Source organism: Bombina bombina, chromosome 2, assembly GCF_027579735.1.
Source record: "Bombina bombina isolate aBomBom1 chromosome 2, aBomBom1.pri, whole genome shotgun sequence".
NCBI lineage: Eukaryota > Metazoa > Chordata > Amphibia > Anura > Bombinatoridae > Bombina > Bombina bombina.
In genome coordinates, this window is record NC_069500.1 from 1230722007 (window position 1) to 1230734945 (window position 12939).

Consider the following 12939-nt stretch of genomic DNA (forward strand, 5'->3'; position numbering starts at 1 on the left):
TTGATGGAGGTAAATCAACGATGAAGTCCATGAAAGATGTTGCCATGGTTTGGTGGGTATAGGAAGGGACATGAGTAATCCATAGGGAGGTTTTCTCTCCGGTTTGGACGTGTTGCATATGATGCAAGTTTGAATGTGTTGTTGAACACTCTCTCTCATCTTTGGCCACCAAAATGACCTCTTAAGTAAGTCAAGGGTGCGTTGAATTCCTGGATGTCCAGAGAGGGGAGTATCGTGGTGGTTTTGTAGAAGTGTTTGTCTTAATGAAACGGGTACATAGATCCTACCTTTGTGATAATAAATTCCAGATTTGTTTAGATAAGTAGAATGATCTTGATCGGTTTCTTGACTGGTATGCCTTTTTAGATCTGATATAAAGGTGTTAGTGAGACCAATGAAATGATGTTTGGGTATGATCTCAGTAGGATGGTCTTGGGGATCAGGTTTTTGAGGTAACCTTGAGAGAGCATCTGCTTTACCATTCTTATTTGCTGGTCTGTAAATAATGTTGAAAGAGAATCTAGAAAAATAGAGGCTCCATCGAACTTGTCTTGCAGATAAAATTTTGTTTGACTGTAAATATTGGAGATTTTATGGTCGGTATAAATTTTGATAGGATGTTTTGTACCTTCCAAGTAGATGTCTCCAGTATTCAAGAGCCTGTTTATAGCGAGAAGTTCTTTGTCTCCCGATAGGATAATTCCTCTCTGCTGGAGTCATAACTTTGGAATAATAAGAGATGGGGTGAAGTGGACTATTTAGATCCATTTGTTGAGATAACACAGCCCCCAATTGCGAAGTCTGAGGAATCGACTTCTAAGATATAATAGAAAGAAGGATTTGGAAATGTCAGAATGGGTGCAGTAGTAAAAAGATTTTTCAAAGTTGTAAAAGCTACCTCAGCTTCTGGAGTCCATTGAAATGGAATAGATATACTGGTTAATTTTGTCAGTGGATTTGCAACTTTAGAGAAATCTCTAATAAATTTCTGTAATAGTTTGAGAACCCTAAGAACCTCTGTAGGTCCTTCCTTGTCTTAGGTATCTCCCAATTTGACACAGCCTCGACCTTTTCTTGTTGCATTTCGTATGCCAGTTGGGGATAAATTGTAACCCAGAAAAGTTACTTTGTCAGTATGGAAAAGACATTTTTCGGGTTTCGCATATAGTTTATGTAATCTTAAACGTCGGAGTACTTCTGTCACATGTTCTACGTGGTCAGTATAATTCTTTGAATAGATTAAAATGTCATCCAGGTATATAACAACACTAGTATCCAGAAGATCGTGGAAAATGTCATTAATTAAGTGCTGAAAGGTGGCAGGGGCATTACATAACCCGAACGGCATAACGAGGTATTCGTATAAGCCGTATCGGGTCCTGAATGCCGTTAGCCACTCATGTCCTTCTTTAATCCTGATGAGGTTGTAGGCTCCTCTCAAATCCAATTTGGTGTATATGGTGGCTTCTGACAGGCGCTCAATGAGCTCTGGTATGAGTGGTAGGGGATAACGATTTTTGATTGTTACTTTGTTTAGTTGTCGATAGTCGATAATGGGTCTGATAGTGGAATCTTTATTACGCACAAAGAAAATGCCAGCTCCTGCTGGTGAAGTTGATGGTCTGATAAACCCTTTCCTGAGGTTTTTCTTCAAGGTAAGCCTTAAGATGTCAAGTTCCGGCTGACTGAGAGGATAAAGGTGACCAATGGAATGGATGCTCCGGGTTGTAGATCGATGGGACAGTCATACTGTCTGTGGGGTGGTAGGTTTTCAGCTTCTGTCTTGCTGAAAACATCCTGGAATGTTGAATACTCCAGCGGAATCGGAGAATCCGTTGAATCCCTTTTTAGACAATTTTGAATATTTAAACAATGATTGCTACAGAAATGTGAGTTAAACTTAATATGTGCAGGTGACCATTGTATTACTGGATTATGTGTTTGTAACCAATTAATACCTAATACTACAGGATAGTTAGGAGAGGGTAAAACATCAAATGAAATGAGTTCACTATGACCTAATGAGGTCATGTGAATAGGTATAGTTTGATGAGTAACAGGACCTGTAGTTATGGGTGAACCATCAATCACACGGACAAAGATAGGTTTTGTTTTGCGTATAAGGGGGATTTTATTGGATTTAACAATTTGTAAATCTAGTAAGTTGCCATAGGCTCCTGAATCTATAATCCCATCAATCGTCAGATGTCTTTGATCCCACTGTAGAGAGAGTGACAGAGTGAAATAGGCTGAGTTAAGTACATCAGAATTGTAGAAGTAGTAGAAACAGACTTACTGCGTTTGTTCTTTTGAAGGACAGGGCATGTCGTTGAACGGTATGTTGAGGGTTTGGCACAGTAACAGTGCATAGGATTTTATCCTACGTCTAAGTCTTTCTTCCGGTGTGAGCGGTCCTCGGGCTATACCTATCTCATAGGTTTGTTCAGCCACTTTTGAGGTTGTAGGTCTATCTCGTGAGCTTGTGTCCTGAAAACATTTTAGGACGAACATCTGAATTAAATCGTTCAGCACGTCTTTCACGTAGTCTGCGATCTAACAGTGTGGCCGTCTCATTAATGCTTCAAGAGTCTTAGGCAATTCGACTCTGGCAAGCTCATCTTTGAGACTATCAGCAAGACCCAGTCTGAATTGGTTGCGCAGTGCAACTTGGCTCATGGGAGTCAGAAGCGTATAACTTAAAGTCAGCGACATAGTCCTCGACTGGCCTTTTACCCTGTTTAAGATTCCTCATAAGAGGGATTCTGCAGTTAATTGCACATCTTTGTCCTGTATAGGTTATCAAGTGCATCAAAGAATTTCCTCTAGTGACCCCAGTATGGAGGTCTTCTGTCTCACACAGGTTATCCGCCCCATGAGCATTTCACCTTTCAAAAATGATATGGAATACTCAGAACCTTGACCCTCTCAGTTGGGTATGTTCTGGGTTTTAGTTGAAACAAAAGTTGACAGGAATTTTTTAAACTGTCTATAGAATTTACGGTTACCAGAAAAAGGTTCAGGTAACTAACTGGGGTTCTGGGTTATGCTCCTGAGGTGTGGGTCTAAGGCTTAATGAATCTCTTTATAATAGCCCTTAGTGGATTGATTCTCAAGTTGCACATCATGGACTGCTTGTGCAAGTTGATCAACCTTTCTGAGACAAGTTATACACAATTTGTGAATATCTGTTGGTTCCAATTCCATTTTTTGGGGCTTAGTTATTATGTAAGGTTTATCCAATAAAGGAACACAATTACAGATACTGTTTGTAATATATGTAAGGCAATATATAACGAAAGCAAGTTAAGGATGAATTATAATATGTATGTCTCACTGCTGGTAATGGAATACCCATAACTGTAAGGCAATCTGATCCAGCAGTGAATTTATCTAGAATGATTGTGAAATAAAACCAAAGCTGTTATATGGTTTAATAAAGAGTTAAATAGAATGTGCAGCAAAATTATTATGTAGCGCAGGAAAAAGGTCTAATCATCAGAATTGAGAGGCAAGGGGAAATGCAGTATTGATAACTTTTGAGGAGTTCAATATTGCAGAGGTAACTTCGATAACCACAATTGTTATAATTAGAAGGCAGAGACAAGATTATTAAAACTACGAAATAGCAAAATAAGAATATGAATGTTATTCCCCAGCTAAGTATGGTACTTCCAGAGATTAGTCAGCAATGCGGTTTAGTGCTGAGCTGAGATGCTGAGTAGTGAAAACAGGAAGTTCCGGTTTCAGTCCGGTGGAATTCTGGGAGCTGTAGTTCAATTGCAGAAAAGAATAATAATAACGAAAAAACGGGTAAACACTTGCTGAAGAATAATAAATTAGTTAAAGCTTGCAGGTCAGTATACTTATAGTTGTTAGATGGAGGATGACTGGAAGGAATCCTGTCCTGGGAAGGAGAGCTGAGAATGGTGCAGCTTACTCGAGCAGCGATGAAAGTTTTCACCTTGCAGTATGAGAATGAGGCTTGGTACTCAGGTGTTCAAAGGAACGGATTAGAATAACTAAGCAATGATGCTTAGTTGTTCTAACTATTTAAAGGGGAAGTACCCAATCAGAAGAAAGAACGAATTAAAGGCACAGTAACCCTTACACTCTCTCTCTCTCTCTCTTTCTCTCTTTCTCTCTCTCTCTCTCTCTCTCTCTCTTTCTCTCTATCTCTCTCTCTCTTTCTCTCGCCCTCTCTTCTCTCATCTCTCTCTCTCTCTCTCTTCTCTCTCTCTCTCTCCTCTCTCTCTATCTTTCTCTCTCTCTCTCTCTCTTTCTCTCTCTCTCTCTCTCTCTCTCTCTTTCTCTCCCTCCCTCTCTCTCTCTCTCTCTCTTTCTCTCTCTCTCTCTCTTCTCTCTATATATATTTACACAGTGAGGGGATTTTGCAGTATATGCTTTAACTATTTTATCACATACTGTTTGTTTTACAGATTGCAGTGAAGATCTATTCCGTTGCAGCACAGGGAAATGCCTTAATCACAGCTTTGTATGTGATGGTTATGATGACTGTGGGGATCTGAGTGATGAGCAGGATTGTGGTACGTAGTACACTCAACAGCTAACCTGAACAGTTAATCTAAAGAAAACATTTGTTTTATATCTGTTTTATATCTGAAAAAAAGTGGCAATTAATTTGATTAAAGGGACATAAAACAAGTTGGGATAGTGACAAAATATAATAATATGTACTTTAATTACTTTACCTGCAAATTCATACTGCAGTGCCTCACCATTAACCCTTTCTTTCAAGTTTCCGAATTGTAAAGCTCCAACTCCCCCCCACACATTTTCTTCTATGGCTGTATCTATATCTATGTTGTTTTGGTAAAATGCAAAAGTGCATAAGGATTATCTGCTGGAGCTTTGCCTAGAAAGCTGTGAACTCAGTTGATATACAATGCCTGTGTCTAAAACACTCATAAGGAGGGGTGGGGGTGGGGTTGAAGCAGACTGCTATAGACAGCATTGCTATTTAAAGGACACTAAACGCAATTTTTTTCTTTAATGATTCAGATAGAGCATGCAATTTTAAATCACTTTACTAATTTACTCCTATTATCTATTTTTCTTCATTCTCTTGCTATCTTTATTTAAAAAGCAGGAATGTGATGCATAGGAGCCGGCCCATTTTTGGTTCAGAACCTGGGTTATGTTGGCTTATTGGTGGGTAAATGTCAGCCTCCAATAAGCAAGCGCTATCCATGGTGCTGAACCTAAAATGGGCTGGCTGCTAAGATTTACATTCATTATTTTCAAATAAAGATAGCAAGAGAATGAAGAAAAATTGATAATAGGAGTGTATTTTTGCTTATTTTTGAAAATTATTTTGAAATACTTGCCAGCAATTTTTAAACAATTTTTTAAATTGCTCCTATTGGCTGAAAGAGATGCCAATCAAATACCACATTCAGAAAATTTCTGACAGGGGCTGCATTAAATCAGGTAACGGAGCCTGAAAAAAACGTTGATTTCTCCAACATAGGTGTGTCCGGTCCACGGCGTCATCCTTACTTGTGGGATATTCTCTTCCCCAACAGGAAATGGCAAAGAGCCCAGCAAAGCTGGTCACATGATCCCTCCTAGGCTCCGCCTACCCCAGTCATTCTCTTTGCCGTTGTACAGGCAACATCTCCACGGAGATGGCTTAGAGTTTTTTAGTGTTTAACAGAATTATCTGCTCTGCAGTGTTCTCCTCCTTATCTGGTGTTCCATGCAGATAAGGTGGTTTTACGTACTAAACCTGGTTTTCTTCCAAAAGTTGTTTCTAACAAAAACATTAACCAGGAGATAGTCGTACCTTCTTTGTGTCCGAAACCAGTTTCGAAGAAGGAACGTTTGTTGCACAATTTGGATGTTGTTCGCGCTCTAAAATTCTATTTAGATGCTACAAAGGATTTTAGACAAACATCTTCCTTGTTTGTTGTTTATTCTGGTAAAAGGAGAGGTCAAAAAGCAACTTCTACCTCTCTCTCTTTTTGGATTAAAAGCATCATCAGATTGGCTTACGAGACTGCCGGACGGCAGCCTCCTGAGAGAATCACAGCTCATTCCACTAGGGCTGTGGCTTCCACATGGGCCTTCAAGAACGAGGCTTCTGTTGATCAGATATGTAGGGCAGCGACTTGGTCTTCACTGCACACTTTTACCAAATTTTACAAGTTTGATACTTTTGCTTCTTCTGAGGCTATTTTTGGGAGAAAGGTTTTGCAAGCCGTGGTGCCTTCCATTTAGGTGACCTGATTTGCTCCCTCCCTTCATCCGTGTCCTAAAGCTTTGGTATTGGTTCCCACAAGTAAGGATGACGCCGTGGACCGGACACACCTATGTTGGAGAAAACAGAATTTATGTTTACCTGATAAATTACTTTCTCCAACGGTGTGTCCGGTCCACGGCCCGCCCTGGTTTTTTAATCAGGTCTGATAATTTATTTTCTTTAACTACAGTCACCACGGTATCATATGGTTTCTCCTATGCAAATATTCCTCCTTAACGTCGGTCGAATGACTGGGGTAGGCGGAGCCTAGGAGGGATCATGTGACCAGCTTTGCTGGGCTCTTTGCCATTTCCTGTTGGGGAAGAGAATATCCCACAAGTAAGGATGACGCCGTGGACCGGACACACCGTTGGAGAAAGTAATTTATCAGGTAAACATAAATTCTGTTTTTTAGAAGTTTAATTGAGTTTTTAAAAAAATAAGCACATCAATATGCTAGTAATGACAAGAGCTTTAAGAATATGTAAAGTTATGAAGGCAAATTTACCATCACTTTAACATTTTTCTTAGCACCAAGATTGGGACCACGCACACTAGAGAGAATTTCCAGTGATGCAAAATTAGTTTTGATCATCTGTTTAGTATCTTAACCCCTTCACATCCTTAAAACGTTCCATGCCTCCTATAAGCGCCGGCTTTTACGCCCTTAGGGCAGCATGGAATGTCCTACATTTTTTGGCATCCTGCAGCCTCCTCCTTTTGTTTAATGGGAAATTGGACTGGGCGGGGGGTGCCTAGCATTGTAGGCAGTCCCCCATGATCTGATCCCAGCCTTGAAATTGATCTCCAAATTTTATTTTGCAAGCAAGTGTTTACATCTGAACTTCATTCCAATGTTAAACACTTGCCCCGGGCATGAAGGGGCAAAGCTCATATGTCCCTAAAAAAGTTTAAAGAGCTATTCTAATGAAAACATGGCGGAAGGCATATGATACTGGATAAAGACTAATCTAAAGGGTTAGATTATTTAGAAACAGTTATGGAATGATAAAGAGACCTTCTGTATTAGGTGTTTTTTTTTTAAAGTAGCCAAGTACCTAATAATAGTGGTAGTGGTAGATCATCTATTTATTTATAGGCGCCACCTCTTATAAAATACTTTACAAGAGGGTCTCCATTTGGTCCCTGTTTGGTTACTTTTATAATTTATAACATCAATCATTTACAATTTTCATTAAACCTAAAGGAATACTTTCAGCATAGTTCTTCCCAGCTAACATGTTCTGGATTGAAAATACATACGCCTAGATTTAGAGTTTGGCGTTAGCCGTCAAAAGCAGCGTTAAGGGCTCCTAACGCTGCTTTTTACTGCCCGCTGGTATTTAGAGTCAGCCAGGAAAGGGTCTAACGCTCAATTCCAAGCCGCAACTTTTCCATACCGCAGATCCCCTTACGCCAATTGCGTATCCTATCTTTTCAATGGGATCTTCCTAACGCTGGTATTTAGAGTCTTGGCTGAAGTGAGTGGTTGTCAAATTCAGCAGCTGCTTGCTGAAACTAGCATATGCCTAACACAGTAAGTCTTATTAAGATTTGTGTTACATGTGTTTTAGGACAGTCTGCTAGTGAGTAGACATACTCAAAAACACTTGGTTTGATCTTGCCTCATAGATTTACCCCAGAAATATATGATGTATTACAGGGCTAAAGTTTAGGCAAAGGATTTGGGGGAGATGTGACAGATATAGCAGTAATCACAGAAGGAATATGATAAGGAACAGTGTTGTTCAAAATGAGAATCACAATCTTATGGAGAGAGTCACTGTAGTAGTGGTACGTATCTGATAAGGTGTAGCAAGGTCTATAAAGTCATTTGATTCACAAACACAGCATGACAACAGTTCTGAAATGATGTTCTTAAGCTAAATCGGTAAGTCTCTTAATTGGCAATATAACTAGGTTAAACAGGTTGCAATACTCAGAGGTTAACATACGGAACCTGATTGTTGTTGTCTTAGGGAGCAGGATGGTAGATGTAGCAGCGCGCTGCCCAAGTGAAGCTGTCTGGTGCCTGTGAGCTCTGTGTTTGTTACCTGCTTGCACTGCAATGGAGATTCCCTGAGTGCGTGCAGCGTGGGTCCGTATGAGCGTGATGAGCTCAGGAACAGCGTTGCTGGGCGACACACTTGTTGTTATGCGGTATCGGCTGAGTATTCAGACGGAGCCAGAGGGTGTTGTTGTGGGAAACTGAGGTAACAAGCGGATTAGAGTAGCGTCTGTAGATCTGCAGAGATTCTGTAGGAAAACAAGGTAGAGGTTAGAGCTGAGTTACTTCGGTAATTCACTTCAATAAACCAGCAAGGTATGATGGGAAACATCAGAGTTTATAGGAAGTAGAATCACTAATTGAACAAAAAGGTGGTATGTGTGTTGTAGACAGGTTGCTAAAGGTGGAATGGAGATATACATGACAGTGGTAGAGCCTCTACCGACAAGACTCCATCCGCAGGAAAAAGTCAGTAGTTAAGAGCTTTCTGGTTTAACGCCGGTTTATAAAGCTCTTAACTACTGTGCTCTAAAGTACACTAACACCCATAAACTACCTATGTACCCCTAAACCGAGGCCCCCCACATCGCCGCCACTATAATAAAATTTTTTAACCCCTAATCTGCCGACCGCACATCGCCGCCACCTACATTATCCCTATGAACCCCTAATCTGCTGCCCCTAACATTGCCGACACCTACATAATATTTATTAACCCCTATTCTGCCCCCCCAACGTCGCTGCTACCTTACCTACACTTATTAACCCCTAATCTTCCGACCGGACCTCGCTGCCACTATAATAAATGTATTAACCCCTAAAGCTAAGTCTAACCCTAACCCTAACACCCCCCTAAATTAAATATAATTTTAATCTAACAAAAAAAAATTAAATATTATTAACTAAAGTATTCCTATTTAAAACTAAATACTTACCTTTAAAATAAACCCTAATATAGCTACAATATAACGAATAATTACATTGTAGCTATTTTAGGATTTATATTTGTTTTACAGGCAACTTTGTATTTATTTTAACTAGGTACAATAGCTATTAAATAGTTATTTACTATTTAATAGCTACCTAGTTAAAATAATTACCAAATTACCTGTAAAATAAATCCTAACCTAAGTTACAATTAAACCTAACACTACACTATCAATAAATAAATTAAATAAATTAACTACAAGTACCTACAATTACCTACAATTAAATAAACTAAACTAAATTACAAAAACAAACACTAAATTACAAAAAATAAAAAAAGATTACAAGAATTTTAAGCTAATTACACCTACTCTAAGCCCCCTAATAAAATAACAAAACCCCCCAAAATAAAAAAATTTCCCTACCCTAATCTAAATTAAAAAAGTTAACAGCTCTATTACCTTACCAGCCCTTAAAAGGGCTTTTTGCGGGGCATGCCCCAAAGAAATCAGCTCTTTTGCCTGTAAAAAAAAACACAATACCACACCCCAACATTACAACCCACCACCCACATACCCCTACTCTAACTCGGATGCCCTCTTTTGGTCCATCGGTGCCCGGTTGGGTGAAGACGACTCAAGGTAGGGAGATATTCAGGGGGGTAGTGTTAGGTTTATTTAAGGGGGGTTTGGGTTAGAGTAGGGATATGTGGGTGGTGGGTTGTAATGTTGGGGGGTGGTATTGTGTGTTTTTTTACAGGCAAAAGAGCTGATTTCTTTGGGGCATGCCCCGCAAAAAGCCCTTTTAAGGGCTGGTAAGGTAATAGAGCTGTTAACTTTTTTAATTTAGATTAGGGTAGGGAAATTTTTTTATTTTGGGGGGCTTTGTTATTTTATTAGGGGGCTTAGAGTAGGTGTAATTAGCTTAAAATTGTTGTAATCTTTTTTTATTTTTTGTAATTTAGTGTTTGTTTTTTGTAATTTAGTTTAGTTTATTTAATTGTAGGTAATTGGAGGTACTTATAGTTAATTTATTTAATTTATTTATTGATAGTGTAGTGTTAGGTTTAATTGTAACTTAGGTTAGGATTTATTTTACAGGTAATTTGGTAATTATTTTAACTAGGTAGCTATTAAATAGTAAATAACTATTTAATAGCTATTTTACCTAGTTAAAATAAATACAAAGTTGCCTGTAAAATAAATATAAATCCTAAAATAGCTACAATGTAATTATTCGTTATATTGTAGCTATATTAGGGTTTATTTTACAGGTAAGTATTTAGTTTTAAATAGGAATACTTTAGTTAATAATATTTAATTTATTTCGTTAGATTAAAATTATATTTAATTTAGGGGGGTGTAAGGGTTAGGGTTAGACTTAGCTTTAGGGGTTAATACATTTATTATAGTAGCGGCGAGGTCCGGTCGGCAGATTTGGGGTTAATAAATGTAGGTAAGGTAGCGTCGACGTTGGGGGGGCAGATTAGGGGTTAATAAATATAATATAGGTGTCGGCGATGTTAGGGGCAGCAGATTAGGGGTACATAGGGATAATGTAGGTTGCGGCGGTGTCCTGAGCGGCAGATTAGGGGTTAATAGTGTAATGCAGGGGTCAGCGATAGCAGGGGCGGCAGATTAGGGGTTAATAAGTGTAAGGTTAGGGGTGTTTAGACTCGGGGTACATGTTATGGTGTTAGGTGCAGACTTAGAAATTGTTTCCCCATAGGAAACAATGGGGCTGCGTTGGGAGCTTAACCCCTTAACGACCGAGGACGTGCAGGGTACGTCCTCAAAAAAAAGGCAGTTAATGCCTGAGGACGTACCCTGCACGTCCTCGGTGTGGAAAGCAGCTGGAAGCGATCCTGCTCGCTTCCAGCTGCTTTCCGGTTATTGCAGTGATGCCTCGATATCGAGGCATCCTGCAATAACCATTTGTAGCCATCCGATGCAGAGAGAGCCACTCTGTGGCCCTCTCTGCACCGGACATTAACGGCTACGTTTGAGGGTGGATAGGAGCCGGTGTGGGAGGCGGGTGGCGGCCATCGATGGCCCCGGATGATGCTGAGGGGGGCGGGATCGGGGGCGGGAATGCCCGGGGGGCGCGCACGGGCGCGCGCGCGTGCACGGGGGGTGGGGGGCGGGCGCGTGCACGGGAGGGAGCGGGTGGGAACCACTGCACTACAGAAAAAGTACCATTAAAATTTACTAAAAAGGGGAAATAAAGTTGGCAGTAAAAAGATCAGGCAGGTGGTGGGGGTTGGTCTGTGGGGGGGGGGAAGCTACACTACAGAAACTAAAAATAAAAAAAATAAAAAAACGTTTTATTTTGCAAAATGGGTACTGGCAGACAGCTGCCAGTACCCAAGATGGCCCCCAATAAGGCAGATGGGGAGGATTAGAGAGCTGTTTGGGGGGATCAGGGAGGTTGGGGGCTAAGGGGGGATGCTACACCCCCAGCATATGTAAATATGCTTTAAAAAAATAAAAATAAAAATAAAAAAACCTTTTATTTTAGTACTGGCAGACTTTCTGCCAGTACTTAAGATGGCGGAGACAATTGTGGGGTGGGGGAGGGAAGGGAGCTGTTTGGGAGGGATCAGGGGGTCTGATGTGTCAGGTGGGAGGCTGATCTCTACACTAAAGCTAAAATTAACCCTGCAAGCTCCCTACAAACTACCTAATTAACCCCTTCACTGCTAGCCATAATACACGTGTGATGCACAGCAGCATTTAGCGGCCTTCTAATTACCAGAAAGCAACGCCAAAGTCATATATGTCTGCTATTTCTGAACAAAGGGGATCCCAGAGAAGAATTTACAACCATTTGTGCCATAATTGCACAAGCTATTTGTAAATAATTTCAGTGAGAAACCTAAAATTGTGAAAAATTCAACGTTTTTTTTAATTTGATCGCATTTAGCGGTAAAATGGTGGCATGCAATATACCAAAATGGGCCTTGATCAATACTTTGGGTTGTCTGCTACACTACACTAAAGCTAAAATTAACCCTATAAGCTCCCTACAAGCTCCCTAATTAACCCCTGCACTACTGGGCATAATACACGTGTGGTGCGCAGCGGCATTTAGCGGCCTTCTAATTACCAAAAAGCAATGCCAAAGCCATATATGTCTGCTATTTCTGAACAAAGGGGATCCCAGAGAAAAATTTACAACCATTTATGCCATAATTGCACAAGCTGTTTGTAAATAATTTCAGTGAGAAACCGAAAGTTTGTGAAAAAGTGAACGACTTTTTGTATTTGATCGCATTTGGCGGTGAAATGGTGGCATGAAATATACCAAAATTGGCCTAGATCAATACTTTGGGATGTCTTCTAAAAAAATATATATACATGTCAAGGGATATTCAGGGATTCCTGAAAGATATCAGTGTCCCAATGTAACTAGCGCTAGTCTTGAATAAAATGGTTTGGAAATAGCAAAGTGCTACTTGTATTTATGGCCCTATAACTTGCAAAAAAAAGCAAAGAACATGTAAACATTGGGTATTTCTAAACTCAGGACAAAATTTAGAAAATATTTAGCATGGGTGTTTTTTTGTGGTTGTAGATGTGTAACAGATTTTGGGGGTCAAAGTTAGAAAAAGTGTTTTTTTTCTATTTTTTTCTCATATTTTATAAAAAAAATTATAATAAATTATAAGATATGATGAAAATAATGGTATCTTTGGAAAGTCCATTTAATGGCGAGAAAAACGGTATATAATATGTGTGGGTACAAT

The 12939-nt window shown here is 39.7% G+C and overlaps 1 protein-coding gene across 1 annotated transcript in view; it reads left to right on the forward strand.

The window, feature by feature from the left end:
* The window catches only part of CORIN (corin, serine peptidase), a 720658-nt gene that overhangs the window by 460372 nt on the left and 247347 nt on the right, over nucleotides 1-12939 (forward strand). Inside the window, exon 7 of the mRNA XM_053703991.1 lies at nucleotides 4437-4544. Coding sequence (XP_053559966.1) covers nucleotides 4437-4544 — 108 coding nt within the window. The remainder of the gene's footprint in view (nucleotides 1-4436; nucleotides 4545-12939) is intronic.